This window comes from Cydia pomonella, chromosome 10, assembly GCF_033807575.1.
Source record: "Cydia pomonella isolate Wapato2018A chromosome 10, ilCydPomo1, whole genome shotgun sequence".
NCBI classification, from domain to species: domain Eukaryota; kingdom Metazoa; phylum Arthropoda; class Insecta; order Lepidoptera; family Tortricidae; genus Cydia; species Cydia pomonella.
Window position 1 is genome coordinate 15,723,223 of NC_084712.1, and position 26,354 is coordinate 15,749,576.

Sequence of the window (26,354 nt, forward strand, 5' to 3'; positions counted from 1 at the left end):
TGAATGTCATCATCGATCCCAGTGCGCCCTCATTAACGGCAAAGAGGGTGAAACGCCGGAGTGGGTTTAGTGGGTAGGGCTAAATTCTCCCCCCCTCTTCCCTGGAGAGGGGAAAGGAGTGGCGAGTCCCACACACCGTGCGTAAATGCATTCCCACTCCGTCAACAAAAAAAAAAAAAAAAAAAAAAGGCCAAACTTGCCCTTAAACACCCTTTCACATTACAGCAGTAGAGTTAATCGGCCGTGTTGTATGTATACAAGTATGAGGGCTTAGGTTTTTCCTTGCGTAGTTATAAATAATAAATAAATATTATAGGACATTAATTACACAAATTGACTAAGTCCCACAGTAAGCTCAATAAGGCTTGTGTTGAGGGTACTTAGACAACGATATATATAATATATAAATATTTATAAATACTTAAATACATAGAAAACACCCATGACCCAGGAACAAATATCCATGCTCATTACACGAATAAATGCCCTTACCAGGATTTGAACCCGGGACCATCGGCTTCATAGGCAGGGTCACTACCCACGGGGCCAGACCGGTCGTCAAATTCTAAAGCATATACAGGTTGGCGTTTTACATCAAATGTCGCGAGGCGGTTTTCCTAATTTTCTGCACAAGTCACAGCAATGCATACTCAGAAAGTGTATGATAGTAATAAAACAATCGCTTTGCGGAAATTCTAAATAAATCATTAATATTAATTAGTTGAACAAATTCTTCAAAAAGAAAATGTGAAGTGAACATTCATAGTAAGAAAGAGTGAAATTAAACAATTTGGGCTAAAAATTGGTTTTAAAAGTGAATGTGTTTTGTTATATAATAAAGAGGAGGAAAAGAAAGTGCAGAGTTCCTTAAATAACGTCGTTGACATAAAATATGGAAAACACAGAGGTGCATTTTGGAACGTTTTTAACAGGAGATACGACTACGGCAACAAACAAGACACTGGCCCCTCAAGCAGCATACTCTTGTGTTTTAATACTGTATGCTATAGATTTAGTATTATCTGCCATCACCCTAATCTTTGGAACAATTTCCTGGATCGTACTATCAAAATGGAAAACATTTCATCACTATGTGTTCTTGAATCTCATCCTCGTTAGTGCTATCAATATGATAGGCTTCAACTTATGTGCTCATTATACATTTTCTCCGACTGTAATTGTGCTTATTTTATTAGTGCCTAGAGTTATAATGAGTCATTGGGTATTAGTTAAAATTTTCACGCTTTACTTAGATTTTGTCAAAGTCAATAACAAAGAAGTTAGTAGGAAATATTTGAAAGCGATTATGTTTTGTTGGATAATACCCTTCATTGAACTGCTACCTGTATATGCTTTAGAATATTTCTTTGATATAAGACTTGTTGTTAGTTTCAACTATGGAATTAACATTGTATTATTGTCGATAGCTTTTGTGTTATATATGTCATTTTATTCTATAGTTAAAATCACGATGGCACAAAATGGGACTTGGAGGTATTTTATTGAACAATTGCTGATAGCATGTGGATTATGTGTGCCATCGGGTCTTACAACATTGTTTCCCATGTTGGTGATGGAAGTAATGCACTCTGATATGGTTAAGTACAACCTCTGCCTTATTGTTTGTCTATTAACCATTTCCGTGGGCAACATAGGGTTTCTATGTTTAAGACGCCACAGGGAGATGTGGGGTGAATATATGCGTATAAGAAAAGCTATTAAAGATGTTTATAAAAATACTAATTTACCGATTACAAAAGTTTAAATTATATTGTTTTTCTGCGGCGGTATCATGGTCGTATTTTTATCCCTTGTCATGGTCATGCGTCAGTTTCGCTCGTGGCGTATTCCTTTACAATGTTCGCCTACGCCTTCGGCTCCGGCTCACATTGTAACTCACGCCACTCGCCTTTTTTGACCCTTCTTATACAACTGTTGCATAAAATACTATTTCCTACTCCTCTACTGTTATCTGTCATTTATGCATTCATTAACACGAATATAAGAACATACATAAAAGGTTTCAAGAAAAGTCTATATTGTCTATGCCTCATAACAGCTCTTGTGCTTTTAATCGCTATAACGTTACTGCGATTAATGGCTACCAACCTAGCAAAATCAAAACGAATACAGTTTTAAACTAAGTGCGTTGCTGCCAACTTACAAAATATTCATTTGGTTGCATAGTAAAAACAATTACTTCATAAGTCAGAAACACGCATGTGACACCCGTAATATAGCAACACCCATAGACTACGAAGACCGCTTAGCGTTGCTTGTTAGTCTTCGTAGGCTACGGTGGCCAAAATCGAGAAAAAACTGTCCAAAAATTTAATTTAGCAAATAGCAAGTACCAGGGCTTCATGAGTTACGAGGTGTCGCTGACCGGCCGGCCGCGGCCCGGGGCGGGCGCGTAACAAGGTATACTCGCGCGTCTTGGCTATATACTTTTGCTTTGTTTACCTAAATTAAGATTTATTTTTGTTGACTCGTAGGAAAAATATTGTATGCAACGTTGTATAAGTAGGTCAAAAAATGCTCGTGGCGTATTCCTTTACAATGTTCGCCTACGCCTTCGGCTCCGGCTCACATTGTAATTGTAACTCACGCCACTCGCCTTTTTTGACCCTTCTTATACAACTGTTGCATAAAATACTATATGTTACTTATAGTTAATCAGCATAGTGTTATAATACGAGTATATGGTTTAATAATTAATGTGCTTTTGACTAATATAAATACTATATTATTTTATCATGCTTCATATTATGATATGAATTATTAAAATAAAATACAGTGTGTACATTCAATACGGGCAAACCTTTAAACGGTAGTTAATACGGAACTTAGAAATATATTGAGTTAACTTTTGCTTGGAAATAAAAAATAAGTCGGTCCGCAATGTAACACACAAGTTACGAGATACGAGCTTATTAAAGTAAGCTTGTTGGTAGTTACTATAAAAATGTCGTATCTCGTAATGTCACGTTATTTCTTGTAATGTTTGCTGTATAGTTTCTATTTTTCTCCGTGAGCTTCTACGGATTATCGTCTTATCTATTGTTTAAAAACCGCAAAGGCGCGTGAAAAAATGGTCAAGCCGCATAGGTAGCGTTTATTGAATTACTACTCTTTTGAGCACGGAATAAGATTCATTATGAACTAATACAGAATTCTAACAGAATAGCTGTCTGATCTCCATTGGTGCGTCTAAGGTAGGCGACTAAACGCTCTCAAACCAGCTTAACTTGTGACACTGCGATCCGAAACAAAGATACGCATTCGAAGACCTCGCTTGCACTGGTAATGCGAGCGCACGGCTAGCTAGCGCCAAGGAAGCAATGTTATGTTTCTCGAGGAGCAGGTAAAAAACAGGGCCGGATTTTCACACAAATATATTTGGGTGGTTTTACGAAATAACGCTAACTCTTCAGACTTCTAACAAACTGACACTGTTTGTATGGTTTGCTTGAAAGAGTTAGCGTGATTTGACTCTAAACGATATGCATATTTTGTTTTATATTTATTTATTTTATGTTTATGTTACTTATTTTTTTGTTGACTCATAATATAAATTTGTATAAATGTTTTACTAAATGTGTACTCTATTGTAAATAATATCTTTATTTTAGTGTACATAATTATAACATATAGGTCTATTTTAACATTAGTAGTACGGGATTGTTAAATGGATATACATATTTATTACTATTTTACCATTGTTTTATTGTTTATTAAAAATTAGCCTGTTTAAAGTTTAAAATTAGCAAACAACTGTTTAAACAGTTGATTATAAAAATGAGTATATCTCGTTATTATTGTAATTACACAAACCCATTCTGTTAGATGTGTACCTACTATTTAAATAGTGTTATGTTTTATCTCTTTAATTAAGGACGTAAAACCACCCAAATATATTTGTGTGAAAATCCGGCCCTGTTTTTTACCTGCTCCTCGAGAAACATAACATTGCTTCCTTGGCGCTAGCTAGCCGTGCGCTCTCATTACCAGTGCAAGCGAGGTCTTCGAATACGTATCTTTGTTTCGGATCGCAGTGTCACAAGTTAAGCTGATTTGAGAGCGTTTAGTCGCCTACCTTAGACGCACCAATAGAGATCAGACAGCTATTCTGTTAGAATTCTGTATTAGTTCATAATGAATCTTATTCCGTGCTCAATAGAGTAGTAATTCAATAAACGCTACCTATGCGGCTTGACCATTTTTTCATAGTGGCACGCGCCTTTTCGGTTTTTAAACAATAGATAAGACGATAATCCGTAGAAGCTCACGGAGAAAAATAGAAACTATACATTGCTGCTTGGTAAATTTAAAAAATAATAATTACTGGGTAAAAGAACTTCTTCATTCACGATTACACGGGTGAATTCTATGTCTAAGTTTGATTTATTGCTCATATTTGATTTACACACTGTATATCAATAAGGGCCAAAATGATATAGATCGTGTCATTCACGAAACGGATATTTTTAGTCAGATTTGACAGTTCTGTGTGTCATCGTGGATGACACTATAAATAGTTGTAAATAAAAACTGCAATAAAATTGTATGAGATATGTTTGCAATTTGTATTTTGGTTATGATTAAACATTCAATTCAACTAGGTATATTTATTTACTCGTTTTAAATATTATATATGGTAACTTATTATCAAAATAATAGGTAAGGTAGAGGAAAATATCAAATTACAAAACCAGGTTAAAATGCAGTCGATGTAAACTTTACACTTTAAAGGAACTGCGTATTTATAATTATTTAAATGTAAATTGTACAATTATATTTTCTGGGTAAATCTTATTGTATTGTGCAATCGAATATTTCCGCCAATAGTTTTCTAAATAGATATAATATATACAGAATGTACTTTTGATACGATTACATATGCTAAGAGTTGTTAGTGTAGTATAGGCACAAACTAAATACTTAGGACTCTTATTTTTCATTAAAGAAATATTCGATAAATCACTAATTTGTTTTTATTCAATTACTTAGAGTTAAGGGATAAATTCAAAATTTATGTTAAGAGGGAAGTATACCACGTTATTTTCAATAAAAAACGAGAAAACGTTTTTACCAACTCTAAATATTATCCATTCTCTATGATTTTTTAATATTTTATTGACACTAAGAAAAACTAAAATATTAAATTCCTTTTTTTAAATTTGTAAAAATAATAATAATTATTTTTTCTATTAAAAAAAGCGAAGCCTATAAACCTAGAATATATTATGCTGAAGCGATCGATATCAAAATCAAGGTGATTGTTAATATTTAGTAGTGGAAAACTTTTTCTCCCGAAATATAATTTCATAGAAAAAATACCGTTATTTCGCTCGATTCGAAAAGCTATTCTTCCCTCTTATAATCGTTTCCTAGCACTAAGAAATATTGTTCGTATCATCCACGATGACGCACAGATTTGTAAAATCTAACCTTTAATAACATGACATTACGAGTCAAGGCACGCTTCTTCGTGAATTTCACGATCTATACGCATCGTTTCAATCTGTAGTTGTATGAAAATACACGCTGTATGTTAGCAGCACCAATCATGGGACATTTAAGAGAAAATTTGGAGTATTTTTGATATTTCACCGACATCTGTAAAACTTCTACCGCTTTATGATTTAAAAGTTGAATATCCAATTTGTCCTTTATGTTTTCTATGTATTGAATAAAAGCTACTACAATTGGTTTCAATATCATTAACCAATTAAAACAATGGTTTTTTGCTCCTGTCATGGGACGAATGGCGCCATTAATTTTCAAACTAACAAATATCAATGATTTAACTTAATAGGGTCGTAACAAAATTAAACTTAAGCAGCTCTTTGGTTTTTTTTAATCGTAAAATGTTGCCAGCGATTAAAAACTGATGGTAAATACTTCTTTTACAGGATTTGTCCATACCAACCCATAATTGTAGATACTTTTGACGCGTAGTCTTATCGATCTGCTACTTTAGATGATGAATATACGCATAAAGTGCTAAGCTTTTATCTGAACCGATTCTACCTGCGTGTCTGTACAAACGAAAACACAAATCTGTGAGATAAACCAACGCCCATGACGGACGGCTGACAGGTAATAAACTCCTGGGCGTCTCGTGACGGACAGACCAAGCTTAATGCTATGCAAATAGAACTCACGCACATACGAGTAACTGACTTGTTCGCGATTCTTCCAACCGCTTGCCACTTGTATGCACAATTGATGCCATAAACATAATATGAAGATTTTCATATTTTTTATAAATACATACAGTGTTTAACTAAACGTGAAGCAACTCAAACCCTTGATGCGATTTCGAGGTTTGTCCCATAGTAAAAGTTCCTCAGTATGAACTAAAAAATTAACGAGTTTGAGTAATTACTTTACATTCAGTTACATTCTGAATATAATTGTTGGTGTTATAATTGATAAATTTGTGTTAATTGTTATTTATAAGTTTGTAAAAGCCACTATCTTATGTCAAGTAACATTCAATATTAAGGTTACTTAATTAAATTACTTGTATTAGTTATTGTTATGTACAAGCTAAGTATTTATGGCCCATTATGGTTTCAACCATAAAAAATGTGTAACTACTATCTAACAATTTAATATGGAAGCAAGTAATAAATTAATACATTAATAATCACAATTAGAAAAAAAATCGTTAGGACAAATTGTATCACGGAATAAAATGTTAGAACTGCAATTAGTGCAATAACGATTAGGATATAGACTTAAGAACAAAATTATACCAAATTGCTATTATGGAACACAATTTTAGTACAAATGGTAATGGTAATGGTGGTGGTGGTGGTGGTAATGGTAATGGTATGGTGGTAATGGTATGGTGGTCAGTATGGTAAGTCAATCTACATCTACAAACGATCTACCATAAGATGGCCGCCATGCCACTAGTGATGTGACACGGCAGTGATGTGAGGAACCGATAACGAAGTTGCCGCCTTTTATTAGTACAAGGATATTATATATCCATCGGCGTTCTGATGACTGGGTTGGCCTAGTGGGTAGTGACCCTGCCTATGAAGCCGATGGTCCCAGGTTCGAATCCTGCTAAGGGCATTTATTTGTGTGATGGGTACGAATATTTGTTCCTGAGTCATGGCTGTTTTTATAAATATTCAAATATTATATTTATCGTTGTCTACGTAACCACAACACAAGCCTTATTGAGTTTACTGTGGGACTTAGTCATTTTGCGTAGTAGTGTCCTATAATATTTATTTATTTATCCATAACTACCGATGCCCTGTCGTCTTCCAACAGTTTTCTGAGCTTTTGACCAGATCGTCGGTCCAAAGAACATCGTACATGCCGTTCTCCTTTTTTGCGGTTCGGAAACCGCAAGAAATTAGTCACTGTGCTTTCTAACTAAGGCTATAGGTAGATAGGTTATAATCATACATTGGGGGCACAAAAAAAACTTCCATATTTATTTCATTTCCTAGGAATGAATCTGTTTTTGTTAATTAATTTTCGCATTCCATTCATTTTTATATATAAGTAGCTTGTCTCTTTTTCTTTAGTTGTTAACAAGTACACATTTCTCGGCGTGGGCGTAAAAGTGACTAAAAAGCAACTGTACAATTTGTATACTATAAGCGCTTTAATTTTGGAACGCCTATAACCTATCTGCTTTCTTGCTTACCCTCGACTTTATTTAAAGTCTACCCTAAATTTACAATTAAACAAATTACCAAACAAATTTGAATAAGCAACAGACAAATGAAAAAATCAAAAGACACTTTTCAAATTATCCGGCTCGAAGGACCAACATTTTCAATAGCGAGAGAATGGACTGTAATTCGAAAAAGGGGGGCGATAGGGAATGAAATTTAGGGGCCGGTACGAGTAGAGCAAGAAAGTTGTCATATGTAATATCATTGTTTCCCAATGATTGAATGAGCTATGATAGTTGAATTGAATCTATCGTAGGAACACCAAACGTCATATCTTTGTAGGGCGTTAATGTCAGTTACGACCCTATTGGATCTTTAGGTCGAATAGCCGCAGTTATCTCGGCGTGTAGTAGATTTAAGAGGATTAATGCTATGCGGACGAATCAGCGCAGGCACGCGAGCGCTGTGGCCAGGCTTTTAAGATTTTTGTTAGAAGGAAATGAAATCAAAACCTCGCTTTTGATATTTTTCATGACCGTTTATTTTCAAAATCGAAGTACCTTAATTTTATCAATACTAGGTTTTTTGCTCTGCTTTCGAAATTAGGCATTGCATTCAAGCATTCGCCAAGCTAGTTGAAATCCATCGGGTAGGTTTTAAATGAATATGTTAATAATTACAAATGTAGTCACTATTGGAAATGTGGACACCCTACACCCACAGCAGGAGGTAGATGCCACTTCGGGTCGAGCTGCCAACTCCACAACGTGCCGGAGATACATAACGCTCGTCTTATGTAAATACTCGCGTGGCTCGGGGAACAATTAGCGAGGCTGATAAAACAGGTGCCAGTAATTTTAGTTAACGGCTCTGAATTGGATCACACAATAATAAATACTATACATCTGTAGGAATAAAACTTTCGCAAAGCGCTTTCTTACAATGAGTCTACAGCTGCCTCCTACCTCGTATACCTTTTTGATACGAAGGATCGATCTTAAAAACTTTAACAAAAGTCTAGACGGCCTGATTCGAACTTTAAGATACGTCAAACATTTGGTAAAGATACGACATGGATTAGAGGTGTCCAAAGTCAAAAGTGACGTTTTTCAAACAAAAACGTCACTTGACATTGATATATCCAATTCATATCGTATCTTTAGGCAATATTCAAAGTATCTTAAAGTTCGAATCGTGCCGCCTAGTTTGTTAAGTAGCCGTGAGTCATTCTCCACGTATACACGAGGGCCTGGCCAAGATGACATTCGTTAATATAAAACGCCTGCCGAAACTTAAACAATGTATAGAAACAGTCACTTGACCTTCCTTCGCAGCATATGTCAGCCCGACACATTTATTTTTGTTGGCTTTTGGTGGCGTACTAAACTAACATCGACATCACAACTCGGAGAGGGCAAGTTTCATACGGTGGTTGAATATATTCACCTCGTACATTTTTGTTTACTTCAATCAAAAAAAATTACAAAAAGCCTTAAACTACTAATCTTCCAAACTACAGTACAGTTTGTTGGCAGAAAAAACTAAATCTACCCTCCTATTAGGGTATTAGGTGTATTAGGTAGGTATTAGGTAGGTAGGTAGGTAGGTATTGTTTAAAGCTGAGCAAAAGCGACCGTCGCTTTGATGGCTCTGACATCTTCACTGTTATTTCCTGAAGCACCATTCAGATTTAAGAGGCAACAGGAGGGGTAATTTCTCCATACAAACGTACTCGACTGTTTCTTTCGTAGTTTTTGAAGCTAGAGCATTGTTTTTTTCAACACAGATTATTATTATTACTGTCTGTGTTGGACTGTTTTGATATTTTTGTTTCTTAAGGCGCTTGTGCACTTCAAATATCCGCAAAAACGGCCTAATTGACTAGGCCGCAAATAGAAGCATGGTATTCAAAACTGACATCAATTAGCCTAAAAAGCGAAACAGTCTGACACAGATAATTTCATTACCATTTAGATCTCAAAATTTCGTTACATTTGGTTAAGTTTTGGAGGAGGAAACAGTCTGTAAAATACACAATAACTGTAACATCACAGAACCACTCTCGACACAACCGCCCGGCGCCACGGTTAACAGTCAACTACCCCCACTCCTGCAGGTGCAGTATACTACATCCCTTCCTTATTAACGAAAATAAAAGAGTACTGATTCGATCTGATTTGTAAACATTCAGTTATTTGAAAATCGATACATTTTTTATATTTCAGCTAATTATAGATTCAACACAACAATCATATTAATCTTCATTTTGATCTTGGTCCGCGTGAGGTGCATTGCTGCTGTTTTGATTTATAACAGCCCATTCACCAGTTTCAGTTTTCTTGAGGTGAACAACATTTCTGCGATATTCTTTTCCAGTCACGTCATTCCTTACTCTAACATCACCACCGCTTACATCTGTAACAGTGTGCGATTCAGGATTGAAGTTGGGAGTAAGTTTGTTATCTCTTATCAAGTTTTTCACGTAGACCTTTTCACCGATTTCTAGATTACTATCTTTTGCTTTCCTCTTCGTATCAGTGTATTCCCGTCCCTTTTCTTTCTTTTCTTTATCCCTATCTCTTACATCTGAATCGAGTATTTTGCACTCCATATCAGCCACTGTGGGTATTTTGTCTCGGAACTGCCTTCGGAAGAAGAGTTCTGAAGGTGTTTTACCTGTAGTGGTGTGTGGAGTGCTGTTGTACATAATTAAGTATTCTAGGAGATCATCCTTCCAGTTCTTTTTTTCTACTTGGCTGATTTTCAGCCGTTTAAGGATATCTCTGTTTTGGCGTTCGACTTCGCCGTTCATTTGTGGCCAATAAGGGATTGTATTATATATAACAATATTGCATTCCTTACAGAAAGTCTTGAAGGTCTCACTGGTAAACTGGTTACCATTATCGCATGTCAGAGTCACAGGATATCCCAACCGGGAGAATATTTCTTTTAGAACACTAACGGTGTCTACAGCTGTGATACTTCGCATAATCTTGATTTCTTTGTAGCGACTATAGTAGTCGATGAGAACCAGTAAGTAATCATTTGATGGCAGAGGTCCTAAAAAGTCAACCGCAACATCGATCCAGGGTTCGACTGGAAGCTCTCGTCTCTTAATAGGGTGTGGGGGGTTAGGTGCTGAAACGAGTGTGCATCCTTTACAGGCCTTAACTCTGTTTTCTGCATCTCGATCTATCTTTGGCCACCACACTTTAGTTCTGAGACGAGTCTTCATGGCTACTATGCCAGGATGACCTTGATGTGCAGCTTCCAGTACTCTGTCTCGAAGTTCTTTGGGGATAATCAATTTGTTCCCTCTTAAAGCAATATTTCCTTGAAAACAGATCTCAGTTTGGAAAGCTTTATAAGCGCTAATAGATTCATGCCATTTGTTTTCATAGATTCCGCTTTTAAGCGCCATTATTTCTTCATCTGTGGCACAGACGGCTTCAATTTCTTTTAATGGTACTGCTGTCGGCCTGCTGTATTGTACGATCGCATTAATATAATTTTCATTGTCAAACGGTTTGGGACTAATTGATTGGCAAAGCCGAGAAATGGGGTCGGCGATATTGTCCTTGCCTGGCCGGTAAATTACTTTGTACTTGTAAGCCTGCAAGCGGAGAACCCAGCGCTCAATACGTGCGCATGGTTTAGATCTGGGACCAAATATGGTTTCCAAAGGCTTGTGGTCGCTTATAATCTCAAACTCTTTGCCGAACAAATACGTTTTAAAATGTTCGACTGCCCAGACGAGGGCCAAAGCCTCTTTCTCGGTCTGGCAATACCTTTTTTCACAATCGGTTAGGCTCTTATTACCGAACGCTATGATACGAGGACCATTTCGATCTATTTGTATCAGCAGGGCTCCAAGACCCACGGGAGATGCATCAGCCACTATTTGTGTTCTGTCAGCTGGATTATAATAGCCCAATGTTTGTATATTTGACAGACTCGCTTTTAATGTATCAAACGCTTGTTCTTGAGAGCTAGTCCAATATTTACGAAGGTCCGTCGTTTTGCTCAATTTAAGTCGTACAAGCTGACGAAGGGGCTCCGTTAATGATGCCAAATTAGGGATCCACTTCCCCACATAATTCACCAATCCGAGGAAACTTTGAATCTCTTCAACATTGGTTGGTCTCTTCGCCGATTGAATGGCTAGGATATATTTATCAAGTGGTTTTACCCCGTTTGCAGTGAGTTCATGGCCAAGGAACTCAATTTTATTTGTCTTGTAAATGCATTTAGCTTCATTGAGTAGGACATCGTTGTCCTTCAACACCTGTAGGACTTTCTTGAGCCGTGTATCATGTTCTTTTTCATCAGATCCGTATATAATGATGTCGTCGATGAAATTTGCAGTACCTTCACATCCTAACAACATCTTCTCTAGCACCTTTTGGAACATTTCCGGCGCGCATGACACCCCAAACATTAATCTTTTGTACCGAAATAATCCTTTACTGGTGCTGAAGGTTGTAATGTGTCTGCTGTCTTCGTCAATCTCCAGTTGATGAAAAGCATTTTTTATGTCAAGCCGAGAAAAGAATTTCGCTTGTCTGAAATGGGGTAGCAACTCATCCATCGTAGGAAGAGGATGATTCTCCCTTATAATAGCTTCATTAGCCCTCCTCATGTCGATACAAATCCGAAGGTCGCCATTTTCCTTGAGCACAGGTACCATGGGCGATACCCATTGCGAAGGCCCGTTGACCTCTTCGATGATGTCGGCTTCTAGTAGTTCTGTTAGTTTTGAATTTACCTTTGCTTCCAAAGGTATCGGTATTCTTCTATACGGTTGGATAACCGGTTTTACCTTATCATCGATTGGGATTTGAATTTTAACACCTTTGAATTTGGGAAATGTACTGATGTTGTTAACCGGTATGCCAGTCTGAAGGACGCCGAGTTGTTTTGCAGTAATCCTTCCCAAAAGGTTACGCGACCCGTTTCGAATGACATATAGGGTAGCCATTGTTTCAAGTCCATCACGAATATATATCTGCGCCTCGAATTTCCCCGTCACATCTAGTGGCGTTTGACTGCCGTAAGCCACTAATGTCTTGTCAGGATGTGCGATTTGATTTGCGGTTTTCACGTTATGGCTCTTTAAATACTCCCACGTTTCATCAGTAATGATATTACATCTACATCCAGAGTCTATTAACATCTCAATAGTGACACCACCGACCTGACAGTTGATAACTTCGTCGTTATCTAGATGGAATACATAATCCACTTCTTCGGTATCCTTTTGTGGGTGGTCAAACCTTTGCCTTTTTGCATTATTAAATTTATCATCTTTTTTGTGTTCAAATTTCCGCTTCAGCTTTTTAGTTTTACAGTAATCTTTAAAATGTCCGATAATCCCACATTTCAAACATTTTTTGTCCATAGCAGGGCATTCGGGTGCAAATGACAAGTGTTTATTGCTACCGCATCGATAACAAGTCTTTGACGTGCCTCTTGCTGGTAATTTCCTGGTATCAATTTTATTTATGTCCGATTTATCCATGTCACCCGCCTTCATTGACCCAGTTTTTCCAAACGTGTCTAGTTGCCTATTGACAGTCTCCAGTGTGGTCGCTATAGTTATCACTTGCTGTAAAGTGACACTATCGCCGGCCGACAAAATCTTTTTCCGCAATTCGGAGCTATTTCCTTTTTCGATGATTTGGTCAATTAAATTTTCGTCCCTTGCCGTAAATTTACATTTGTCAGCCTGTTGCCGAAGTCTCACAAGAAAAGCTTCAAACCTTTCCCCTTCATCTTGTTTCATAAGCCTAAATATGTAGCGTTCATAATATCTACTCTGCTTAGGGGAAAAATAAGCATCTAATTTTTCCATAGCCACATTATAGACGTCGACGTCAGTAGCTTTTTCGGCGTGAGCACCCGGCAAATTGTAATATACTTCTTGCAGAGCAAGCCCACCGAGATGTAGTAAAGTGGCCCGCTTTACCACATCTTCCTCGATATTAGCGGCCAGGAAGTATATCTCCAGCGCCCGTTTCCATTTTTCCCATCTTACACCGACGGAAACCGGATCGCCTCCACAATCGAAATTGTCTAGACTTGGTATAGTTGATGTTACTTGGGTCATTTTGGTGCGATCTGCAACAACACGCAATTCTGTATAGTATAATTTGCAACTACACAGGATCTATTGACCACCAATTAATAGTCACTACATGACTAAATCACACATCCCTACCATAGTAAGCATCCACTTCCAGGGTCTATCATATTGACCTTTCATATAAAAGTCTTTCAAATCACTTCTATATACGACCTGTCAAATTAGCCTCTAATATAAAGCTCAATGTTAACATTAACCACAGCAAGCATGGTCTATCATATTGACCTTCCATATAAAAGTCTTCAGAATCACTTTTATTATTATGTGGTCTATCAAATTGACCTCTCATATATCAACTTTAATCCAGGCAAACCCATGGCCTATCATATTGACCTTTCATATAAAAGTCTTCTATAACACTTTTAATATCCACATGGTCTGTCAAATTGACCTTTCATACCCGTACAACAATACAATAATAACAGTGAAATTATGGTCTGTCATATTGACCTCGCATGTAACTAATATACTCACAATACGTAGGTACCGGCATGGCCCGTCGTATGGACCTCTTAAACCAAACATTTAATAGTACCGTACCTATTATGAGATCTTATTTACTTAAATACATACATTTATGTATACGCCAAAATACCGTTAATGACTTTCCACTTAATACGAGTAACACTCGTCAATATTTCTTACTAATGAAAGCGAATATCATTCTATTATTTAGCCGTTTAGTAGCACACGTAATCACAACAAAGCCATATAGTTGTAATAATTATGTACCGTAATTCATTACAACGCTGTCAATTTAATCCGTACTTTAATTTAGTAAATGTTGCAATGCAATACATTATTAAGGTGTTTTAATAGCCATTTTTTAGCCTAGGCACTAAACAGACTTAGTTAAGGAACTCAATAATATTTATCAAATCATTCATTAACGGTACTTCCGTAAATAAAGAAACTAAGCTGATTTCCATCTAGGTACTTATGGATGCGAGTAAAACACAAAGATGCAAGTGATCAATGTTATCATCGCGCCGCGCTGCTGGCCGGCCGAAGCACGTAAACAAGGCATATATTTACCACATTTAAGTCAAAGGAACTATTCGTAATGGATAAAGGTTGTTGTTTACTGTTCATGTATAAATTTTATAGTTATTAAATTACACCATGATTTAAAGTTCGCTATTACGCTTCCATTCGTACCTACAACTTTTTTTTTTTTTGCAAAGTACTTAACATTCCTCCCCTTTCTTTTAAAAATTGATATTCCTCAATGTACTTACATTTTCCTCGTTCGCCACTTGTAAAATACACAATAACTGTAACATCACAGAACCACTCTCGACACAACCGCCCGGCGCCACGGTTAACAGTCAACTACCCCCACTCCTGCAGGTGCAGTATACTACACAGTCCAGTACGAAACATCATTTTTTGAGATTTTTTGCCCAACCTGACGTTGTCCTTATCACATTAGTTTTAGGAGCCGCTTCGGTTGGCGAGACGGATATATTCACCCAAAATATTTAAATCTGAGCTCCCGTATCCTCTTAACAACTTTAAGATCGCTCAAGCTGCTTGGTGCATGCAAACAGAAGTGGTCGTGCGCGAGATGCGCGCCAATCATTAAGACGATTTTTAAGGTCTTATCAAAACTGTACAGTGCCTAAAATACAAACAATTTACATGAAGTCTCAGAGAATTCGTATTCTGCGACTTGATCCTCGTTCCTACTGTTTTCTATTTATTGGTTTGCACAAACAAGCTCCTGGTCTTAATAATAACAATGTTTTTGTTTCTGGTCAAAATTTCAATCTTTATGTCAGTAAGACTTAAGCCATGCTAGAAATACATAATATATCTAATCCTGAAACTCAATTATAAATTGGGATTTAGCTGGTTCGACCAAATCATAAACATGAACTTAGCAGTCATGCCTTCCTGCGATCTCTGCGACTAACCTTTTCTAGCTCGCTCTGACCCGACCATCAAGGCCGCTATTTTTTATTTATTTATCTAGACTCGAGATACATTATTCTTTTTATTCGTGAGTTGGATATCTAATTACAACAAAGATTTATATGCAACCATTAAAATACTAGTAGTCAGATAGATTGATTTGTTTTAAGTGATTTAATTATACGGGTCGTGAGAATCAATCATTTGGAAAGGCTGCAAGTGGCCAAGTGCATTACACCATTAGTATAGACTTCTTTAATCTTTTCATTAACATATTTTAATTAGAAATGTTTAACAGTTAAAAGGTTTTACAATGTTTTAATTTAATTTCTTAGTAGAATTGAGATAAAAAACAGTTTTTTTTAATTAAATTCACGTCATTAGAGAACATTTAATGTTATTAGATATGTTGAAGTAAAATACCTATTGTTCAGCTTAAAAACCGCAACTTTTTGTAACTTGCCAGCATTTTTCTGTTTTATATTTTTTTAAGGAATTATGGAACACAATTCTGATCATGGAGAGCTAATAAAAATACTGAGTTCTATTGGATAAAAGGGCATCTATATTTGTGACTACTAATTTTCTATACACTGTTGCAAATTATACTGAAATTATACGACATTATTGCATTATGCCATTGTTTTTACCATTACCATTATAGCTTAAGCCCTAATAATGATCATTAAAGACGATAGCTGCCTGACATAGTTACCCTTGTCTTATAAGCAAAGACATGTAGAGACAGAATGATAAGAATATAATTAAAATGCTGGCACCTGAGATCATTGATCACAGTGCAATAAATATTACTTTATGTCTCACACAGCGGGATACGTCGTTATTTGAACGTATTGAAGTAGAATGTAATTGTTTATTGAAGCATTAGAGTAAAAAGCTACCTTCAAATGAATTGCACTAACGACAAGCTCGTTCCATAATTCAATGGTTTTTTTTCTTCATATTAAAAAGTTACATATGGAGCTCATTTAATTCGGTAAAAATCATTAAGTAAATTTAAATTGCAAGACAAACTGCAGATGTATTTAGTTTCGGTGAATAAATAAAACGAATAAGTGCGTGTCGGGTCACGCAGAATGGGGGGTTCTATATCTTCATAAGATATAAAAAAGCTATGCAAGCAAAAGGACGTACATTCGCGGCACCTAATTACGTCATTTTTGTAAAAAGATTTTTTTTTACAAACTCATTAGTGGCTCAACGTTTGTATTATGTTATATTTCCTAATTTCTTTTTTAATATTTTTGGTACGCCCGGTTTACCGGGACTTTCGAAGCGATTATTTTCAAAAGAGTTCACTTAATCAAAAAATAGTTCCAGAAACCTTGAAGTTGTTTTAAGATGTACAGAATGATAAACCACACTTTGATTTTCACTGACTCTTTTGTCGTTTTTATTTACCCACGTGCATGAAGTTAAATACATTCTTTAGTTTATTTTTACTTCTTACCTAACTAGCGGCTCACTAAATACACCTATGCTCTAAAATTCATTAAAATATAGTATAGTTTTCGAGTAGAATGGCTGCGAAATACGGACAGACAGATGGACGGACGGACGAAGCGACGGACGGACAGACGAATAGACGGACTTGAGGAAACGGTGTATTCCTATTTGTCCCCACCAGGAACAGATGTTTTCAATATAAATCAACCCCGTTTGTCCCCGCTTAATATATGGATGTGGTCACGTGGGGCGAGGACAAATACACCGACGAAACTCTAAGGTTTCCGTTTTTGCAATTTTTCCGACCGTAACTCTAATAGTACATTATTGCAGAGGCCGGGAAATGGCAATTCGAGGATGAGTTTCGATTTCGATCCAAAGAAGACGAATCCACGAATTGCTGTTCCTGTCGAGGCCTTTATAGTGCTTTTCTCCAAACATGCGAGGAAATCACGTAAAATAATCATAATTTTAACATGAACCATCACTCAAATCGAACCTTCACATCAAAAACGTCAAAATCAATTTCCCTCTAATTATTTTTTAAAGTTAAAGGCACAACTATTCTGCCATTCAGTACCATTCAATATTCGCTCATTCAATATAATTGTTCAATATAAGCTGTATTTGCACGCATGAGATCCTTAAAAAATATAAAAGTTATATAGTCTTTGATTTTATTAAGCAGTATTCACACGATCATACACGTCGGTCACACTATCCTATAGCTTGAAATGATGCTCACTGAGTCGTGTAGACGCGGCCCGCAGCTATATTAATTGGTTGTATGCGTTTTTCTTAGTGGATACATGTTTTTAAAAAGTAAAAAACAATACAGTAATAACTTTCCCGTCCGCTTAAACACGACAATAATGGGTTGAATTTTTCTAATTTGTGTTTGACCATAACGAAGAATTTCCCGTACTATTTTTGCTACAATAAGGTGAACATTTCCGAGTATATTGGAGAAAAAACTATTATTTTAACCAGCTTATCGAGGAGGCAAACCAAACAACATGATTCTGTAAATCGGTAAAGTATCTTCTCAGAATTACTGTATCATGAACTAAAATAAAAATGCACTGCATAAATCGATAAATACATTTATTAATAATGTATACTTCCTAAGAAACGAATTAACAACTCAATATGTAAGTGCAAGAAACAATTATCCCGACGGGTTCCGAATGAATCTTTTCAAAACGTCGTAAGTCACCCGTAGCTCTAAGGGAAAAAGTTGTTTTAGAACTGATGTAGGAATCGTTGGCGCCTAATAGGAACTTATCATTATTGTTACATCATTATTTGATTACCCGTTAATTTTTTGTACATTAAATTTTCATGAGGTTAGGCAGGTTATTGAGTAATAATAATGATTTTTAGTTTGTGACATAGCTTGAATATTACCTGTGTCATATTTAGGGTTCCGTACCAAAAATGTACAAAGGGAACCCTTATGATGCGACTCTGTCCGTCCGTCCGTCTGTCACAACGCTAAATATCCCGAGAACCACTTAAGGTATCGATTTGTAATTTGGAATAGTTATAATTGTTATAAACAATGCTAAACTTGACATATTGAAAGTACTATTTTTAAATTTAATGTGACTAGGTCCAGTGGGGTCATTTGAAAGAGTTGTACATTCCAAAACGTTTTTTTTTTTTTTTCGTAGTGTAAAAAATATATTTATGGAGGAAAATGTGAAATAAAAATACCCCCCCCCCCCCCCCCCGTTATCTTCGAAGTTTACCGAGGAAAAATTATAAAATGCTTACACAAAATTATCATTACTATAAATTTTACAGGAAAAATATAATCAAACCTCTATCTTGGTGACTTTTTTTTATTACATTAAATATACCTGTTTTCAAATAAAAGAACAATTTTTGAAATCGGTTCACATGATAGATGATTATCCTCGAAAAACCTACATCCGTGTACATCGCGCAAATCAGTTAGACAATTTGCCGATAGATGACGCTGTACACAATTATACTTAGTATAGGTACCTACTTCTGATCAAAAGTCTTTCGCCTTTATAGTACGAGATAATTCAAAGTTTGTACGGAACCCTCAGTGCGCGAGTATAACGAACTGGCATTTGACCGGTTTTTTAGAGGAAAATGGAAAAAGATTCCGCGGCGCGCGGCTATCGTGACCGCTACTCATGCATCGTTAGTGTTTGAAAATGGAGACCCAGGCTCTCCGAAACATGTCGCGCGAGTGACCTCCCCGTGCGCGACGATTATCATACAAAACAGCGTACCTAAATGGCCTCCACCAGTATCATTTACAAAACAAAAATATGTTTTTGTAACATCTATTATATTAACGTTTATGAATACAGTTATTGTATGAGTAGGCACAGATAGCATTAATTAGAGGATGAAACAATTAGTGTTGGTTAACGGCCCGATTCCAACTTTAAGATACGTCAACATTTTAAATCTTAAATCTTAATTTAATTTAATCTTAATTTTTATTTTTATTTTAAATCTTTAGCAAATATTTTAAAGTTCGACTCAGGCCATAAGACTCGAGACTATTAAGTTCTCTGCTTTAAGAGGGAAGAATAGCTTTGCGATCCTAACAAAATATCGGTACTTTTTCTATGAAATTCCATTTTGAGAGAAAACAGTTTCAACTAACTAAATCTTAACAAACTTTGATTTTGATATCAAACCTAGTTTTCGAGAATGGAAAATATTTAGAAGTAGAAAAACGTTTTTTCTTGTTGTATGAACGAGTACGTGATACTTCCCTCTTAAGACTCAAATATGTTTCAGACTCACATAGTTGTGTTCAACTTGTTAGAGACCCCAGTCTTTTGTAGAGTTTTGAGTCCTTTTGAGAGACTTTTATTTTTTTTACAAAAAAAAGCATCACACAATAACTCATATATTTACTGCTAAAAAAGTACGAGTAAAATTTACATAAAACCTACAAAAATTTTGATGGAGTGGAGTTCTTTTGAGTTACACTTAAGACTCAATGATGGACGCGACTCGGACTTGTTTAGCGCAGACTCGTAAAAAAGAGTTGAGTTCTTCAAATTTAGACTCTAAAGACTCCAGTTTCTACCAACATTAACGAAACAACGGACCAAATTAAAGTATCTGTCGCACTAGAATGCGTTTCCAATTAGAGATATATGTTTTCAGTTCACGTTCAAAATTACTGTAACTGCCACAATCTAATTATTCTACATAACAATTCCTCTTTTTGTTAATTTATTAGACTTTCAAATATGTCAAAAATTTCTTAGATACGATATGGATTGGATATGTTAGTGTCAAAAGTAACGTTTTTATTTGACGGTTTTTTTTTTGTGAAATGTCATTAGATTTTTAACGCATATTCTGATCCGCTACTTTTGATACTGAATTTTTAGTCCACTTACACAGCGTTTATTTTCTACCCTCAAGTACCAATTGCTTTCTAATACATTATGATTTATTAAAACAAGGGACAGTTGTTTTCGCTCTAGGGCGCTAGGTAAGTGTTCCTTTTCCCGCTGGCTTCGCGTGATAGCACAAATTAGCGCGATTATCCTATTCAGATCCTACTTCTGATATCTTAATGGGCGTTAGTTATAAGAATGGATGAATTATTGGATAGTTAGCCTCCATTAATGTTTATTTCTGGAGGCTTCTGTATTACAATTTATACATTCATATTGTTGTCACAATAACATCGATTGCACCCAGTTAGAGAGTCAGAATTTATAATCCAATAAGTGAAACAAAACACAAAACTACTGTCATAACTAAATAATATTAATTATTCGTCTAGAAAAATATTTTTACAGTCCTCCGGCCGGAAAGCGTTAACTTTCGTCTCGCTGCGCTGAACAAAGTAGCCGTTTTCTGGCTCCGTCATACAGAAAAATATTATATACACCTTGGCCGGGAAAAAAGAAAGCCGCAGAACACATGTTTGTCGTATGTAATATACTATTGATGTTAGGTAAGCTCGGCCGAATTTCACCTTCCCATACAAACGGAGCTTCGTTCTCTTTTTAAAACTACGTGTTGGATTGTAATGAAACTTTACACATTAACTGGTATATTATTGCTCCACCTTATAAAAGAAACAAAACGCAACTGCCGCTGCATTAGGTACTGTTACGTCATTGAAGTCACACGCGGCGTTGAAGCTACTAAAAGTACAGTGACGATAGAAGCAGTACTTTCAATCCGTCACTTATTCAATTAAGGAAATTGGTAGTAACAGCCTTGGAGGTTTTAACAACTGAAGACGCCTTGTCTGTAATTTTCTGTACAAAACATTCTGCCGATATTTACGGTGGAGGGGTACGTCAAATGTATGGCTATTTGTAGAAATGACCATGTCAGATAAACGTCAGTCCATACAATACATATGACCTTTGGCCGAGGTTTTCGACAGAAGGGTAAGTTCTTAAAGGCGAGTCTAGCTATTAAATCCCTCAAGGTAACAGCGTTCCGCGTCAAGGCCGTAGTAGCAATGCCGTAACAGTGATGCAGCTGCAGTTGCTATCCGATTGTCACCTTTAACAATATGCTTAAAAACTAACAATAGGGTTGAGTACAAAGCGATGTTTTGCTTGGTGCTATAAAATTGAAGTACTTAGTTTCACATTTTCAATGCACAAATTACGTAATTCATTACATTGTGCAATGATAATCAATAAAATAAAACGGACCGCATATAAATGTACGTAATGCAACGGCGGCAGTCTTGTCGGGCACAATCGGCCCGATGGGTTTATTGCGTCGTATAGACGAGACCTGGAGCTAGGAAAGGTAATGTTGTTAACATAATTAATTAAATTACTTAGTAACATAGGTATATAAGTTAATAGACGTCGCTAGTCATGCCATTTGTAAGACTACGAAATATATGGACGTATATACTATTATTCTTATTTTATTTTATTTTAGTATATGGAAAACCAACAGCGCTATATATATCTAGAACTTCCAATAGAATTACAGAGCCAATTACAGGTTCTCACTTATCCCTTTACGACCGGTTCGATATAATTCTGCAAATTACTTTTAAAAAATCCTGCCCGCAAGTAAATTGTCTTTTCGAGCTCAGACCTATTCCGATCGAATCTGCAGACATTAGCGACACGTTTTAGTACTAAATACCGCAGGTCAGTAGGATCAGTCCGTCGCGAGACTGCTTTGAAGATGGTGGCATTTTTTGATGGGAGCAGTGGCACACGTAAGTTCTTAATTTTGTATAATTTTGGTATCAAACTTGTTATTTAATACTTAATTATTACAGTAAAAGAGTTATGTGTGTTTATTTATCACAAATTAGAGTAACAATAAGTTATTAAGGGGAAACTACATGCTCGTAAAAAAGAAGTGCACGAATTTGTGGGTTCGGCCGTAGCCCGTAAATCGATGGTCATAACTATTTGCAAGTTTTTGTCTATCCGGCTTCTGCGCAGAAAATCAAATCAAAAGAAATAGTCATATGTTTGATAGTTTTATAATACTTTTCGTTTTGTAATGTTAGATTTGTGTTTTTTTTAAGCGTCCATTAAGAGGCAAAAAATTCCTTGAAATTTTGTGCAATAATGATACGAGTATATCACATGTTGAGGAATTATACGATGACCTCGAAGAATTCCCTTATTCGCTTTTTGAATGAATTGAAAACGAAATCAAAGAATCAACGACGAATACGATGAGATGTACCTAAAGATCTGCTGATGGTGACAGACCCAGTGTCACTAGTTCGGAGGAAAGACAACAAATATGTTTTCCTACTGTCTAACTGCTCGGGAACGATCAGCATTAAGGTTGTCAAGAGATGAGAGATAAAGATTCGGTCATACGTGTATGTTACAGCTTCAGAAAAAGTTATGAACTAATAAACCCGTGGGAGACCTTTTTTTAAACAAGGAGATGGACACTGAAACTAAATTCTTTCTTTCTTTTTACATGTGAATGAATCAGTATTCATTTTATGGATATTCGCTTGATTGTGATGCCATAGGCCGTCCTAGGTGCGAAATACTGGAATAACTCGATTTTCGCTTCATAATCTTAGAAATGTTGGTTAAACCACCAAGAAAACGACGTAGTGAAGCATGTCTGAGGCGTCTGAGTGATGTTTCAGATGATGCTTCAATTTGACGATACCAAATCTCCAAGAGCCCGCCAATTTCAGACTGCTTCAGACTGCTTCAGCAGGGCTATTACTCGTTGTATTAAATGCAACGTGTTCGTTACACGTCAAAATATTTTTTTCAAGCTTTTCCTTTAGATGTAGTTGAATTGAGAGTACTTTACAATTGTTGATTATTGTTTTTAATCATTCTTTAATCGTTAAGATGTTGATTCTTAAAGAAAATTGTGATAATTATGCTAAATTGAATACTGATTACTTCATATGCTATGTATGTGCAGCATACACATGCATTGTTCTGTAAAATGTTGCGTTTTAGTCATATTATTTTACAAAACTCAATGAATTTGCACGTTTGTGCATTTCCAGATAGTTCCTGAACGTCACTTTCGTGCACGCGATTTTTTTTATGATAAAGGACACTAGGATTTTTTAAAACATTTTATACGCGTATTTTATAACAATTAAAAACGGTTCACATGCATTTTTTATGAATCTTTGCAAAATATTTTTCCCGGCCGTAAAGGGTTATAGAAATACAATAAATTATAAAAAGTTTTTGCCCATCTTAATTTACACATACAAGTTCCTACATCATAAGAACAGATCTAAGTATATATATATGAGATTCATTTTTACAAAAATAAATTATAAGAAAAGGTAGTTGAATCCTGTAAGTACATATTCAATAATGCACCGAGCCCTGTCCTGCGCCAGTATTATTGTCACCCATGAAGTGTCTAATTAATTTATTTTTTATTACTGCTATGCTATCATTATATATATGTCGATATCACAAACAATGTTATGGAACATTTTTTATAGATTCTCTTTTCTTCGATATGCATTTCGATTATAAGTTTTTAATAAAGTAATTATTACCTATTATCTTTGCCTCGAATAAAAACGCGTGTTGTTTATTAGGTACCTAAATGTAATGTTCTGTTGTAATATTCTTGATTTATTTGAAAAGGTCATAAATGGTGTAGAAGCGTAAGGCTGCGTATACATCCATTGTTTTCACCGGACAACGGACCATATTACGCGACTATTTGCAGTTTTGTATGTCACTACTGACAGATGTAACTAATACAAGGCATCGTCGCCTAACATCGACAATTGTCCGGTGAAAAAAAAGGGATGTATACTTACAAATGACCTGATGGAGCTCACTTAGTTTATTAAAATCAAAGTAATATTTTTCAAGCAACGCGAAGTAGAATTTGAATAGACAATGCATGTTAAAAATAGATATGCTGTACACAGCATGATCTCAGAAGCGTCAGCATGTGAAGGAGGTGGTCTAAGTAGTTACATGTCTTCGTTGACTAGGTACTGGTATGAGCCTTGTTGGATTCCTTATTGATAAGATCTTAGCGTTACTTCTTTAAGCTGTCAAACTCAACTTGTTAGGGTCATAATGCCTCTAGATTCGTAATTAGAATCCGTAGTTGGAAAAAAGCTGGATTTCAAAGTTGACGACTATTGAGTGGTTGATCTATCTAAAAAAACCAAGGATTTGCATTTAAAGAGTACTTTACTTACTATTTGGTGAAATGAAACTGCTCATGAAGACCAAAATGGAACTTCTCCCCGGCAAGTATTTTACGTCTTGGGTTGAGTTGTTATTCTTATAAGATGCTATGGTTGTAACTATTTTTTATGTACATTACCTTTCACGCTTAAGACTAGTAGCCGTACCATGAGTTAACATTGAAGTTTACGTTAGCGTCTGCGTAAACTCGATTGTAGTCCATCTCGCTCGCACTGATGTATTGCTGCGATAGAGATGGAATGCGATCGACTTCGACCAGTCGATAACATAAATGTCAAATGCCAACTCGTGGTAACCGTGAAGAAACATTTAATTTTTTTAAATATGTTGTAATTTTTGTCCATGGTTCCAGAACGGCACATTATTAAAGATAATTTTATAAAAAAGGGGTATTTGTTTTGTGCTTAAAGTGATAATTACCACAGGTGTTAGTAGGTATGACCTTAACAGTTTTAAAAGTGCGTGGTGGGTGCGTGTACGTAATTTTTTTTTTGCGTTTATGTTTCCCAACGGAATCCACACATTTCTGTATAATCCCGTAAGTACTCATTACCATTACCTTTCACGCTTAAGGGGCATCATTACCAGCATTTTAATGTCTCATTTCACTTACTTGAAAGTTTTCTTTAGCTGCTTCAAGATAATAAGGTTAAATTATACAATGCGTTTAAAAGGGTTTTATGTAATAGACAGTTAATGGTAGACTAGCTTCTGCCGGCGACTACGCCATGATTAATAAAAACTATCCTTTGACGACCGGTCTGACCTAGTGGGTAGTGACCCTGTCTAAGGTCTCGGGTTCAAATCCTGGTAAGAGCATTTATTTGTGTGATGAACACAATATGTGTTTCTAAGTCATGGGTGTTTTCTATGTATTTAAGTATTTATAATTATATATTATATATATCGTTGTCTAGGTACCTGTACCTACAACACAGGCCTTATTGAGCTTACTGTGGGACTTAGTCAATTTGTGTAATAATGTCCTATAATATTTATTTGATTATTTATTTTTTATCCTATGACCTTCCCTGGGTCTAAAACTATCTCTATACCAAATTTCATCAGTTATTTATGCGTGAAGAGATAAAAGTTAGCATTTATAATTTTGGTAGAGATATACCAGAGGGCCTACTGCGAACCACGTTCCACGTGTTGCCTCTTGTCGCACTTGTAAATTCGTACGTAAGTGTGACAAGGAGGCAACACGTCGAACGTGGTTCCGGTAGGCCCTCAGTAATCTACAGTTACCGTGTAAGAGAGCTATCAAACATAAATGGGTAAAATGGCAGTACCTACAACGAAATATGAATCTACTTAGCAGTAAACTAACTCTATAAAGACACATACAATTCTTGACATGGCGGGCGCTGAATTTTAAAGAATTTAAATACCCTAGTTCAGTTACTGCTCGACATGTGTTGTGGTTGTGGCAGGTCGCACAAAGATAAGTATCTATTTAAATAATTATTTAGTCCTGTAACGCGATCGCAAAATTAG

The 26,354-nt window shown here is 36.0% G+C and overlaps 1 protein-coding gene across 2 annotated transcripts; it reads right to left on the reverse strand.

The window, feature by feature from the left end:
* Positions 1–9,677: 9,677 nt before the first annotated feature.
* LOC133522256 (uncharacterized protein K02A2.6-like) lies at positions 9,678–15,157 on the reverse strand. 2 transcript variants are annotated; one of them, XM_061857524.1, is made up of 2 exons: positions 15,030–15,157; positions 9,678–13,766 (listed from the first exon to the last, which is right to left on the reverse strand). In XM_061857524.1, exon 2 carries the CDS (start codon positions 13,753–13,755, stop codon positions 9,904–9,906), a length of 3,852 nt encoding a protein of 1,283 aa, XP_061713508.1. In that variant the 5' UTR covers positions 13,756–13,766; positions 15,030–15,157; the 3' UTR covers positions 9,678–9,903. The 2 variants fall into 2 exon arrangements, with proteins under 2 accessions (XP_061713508.1, XP_061713509.1); XM_061857525.1 differs by lacking the exon at positions 15,030–15,157 and adding an exon at positions 14,365–14,982.
* Positions 15,158–26,354: the final 11,197 nt, after the last annotated feature.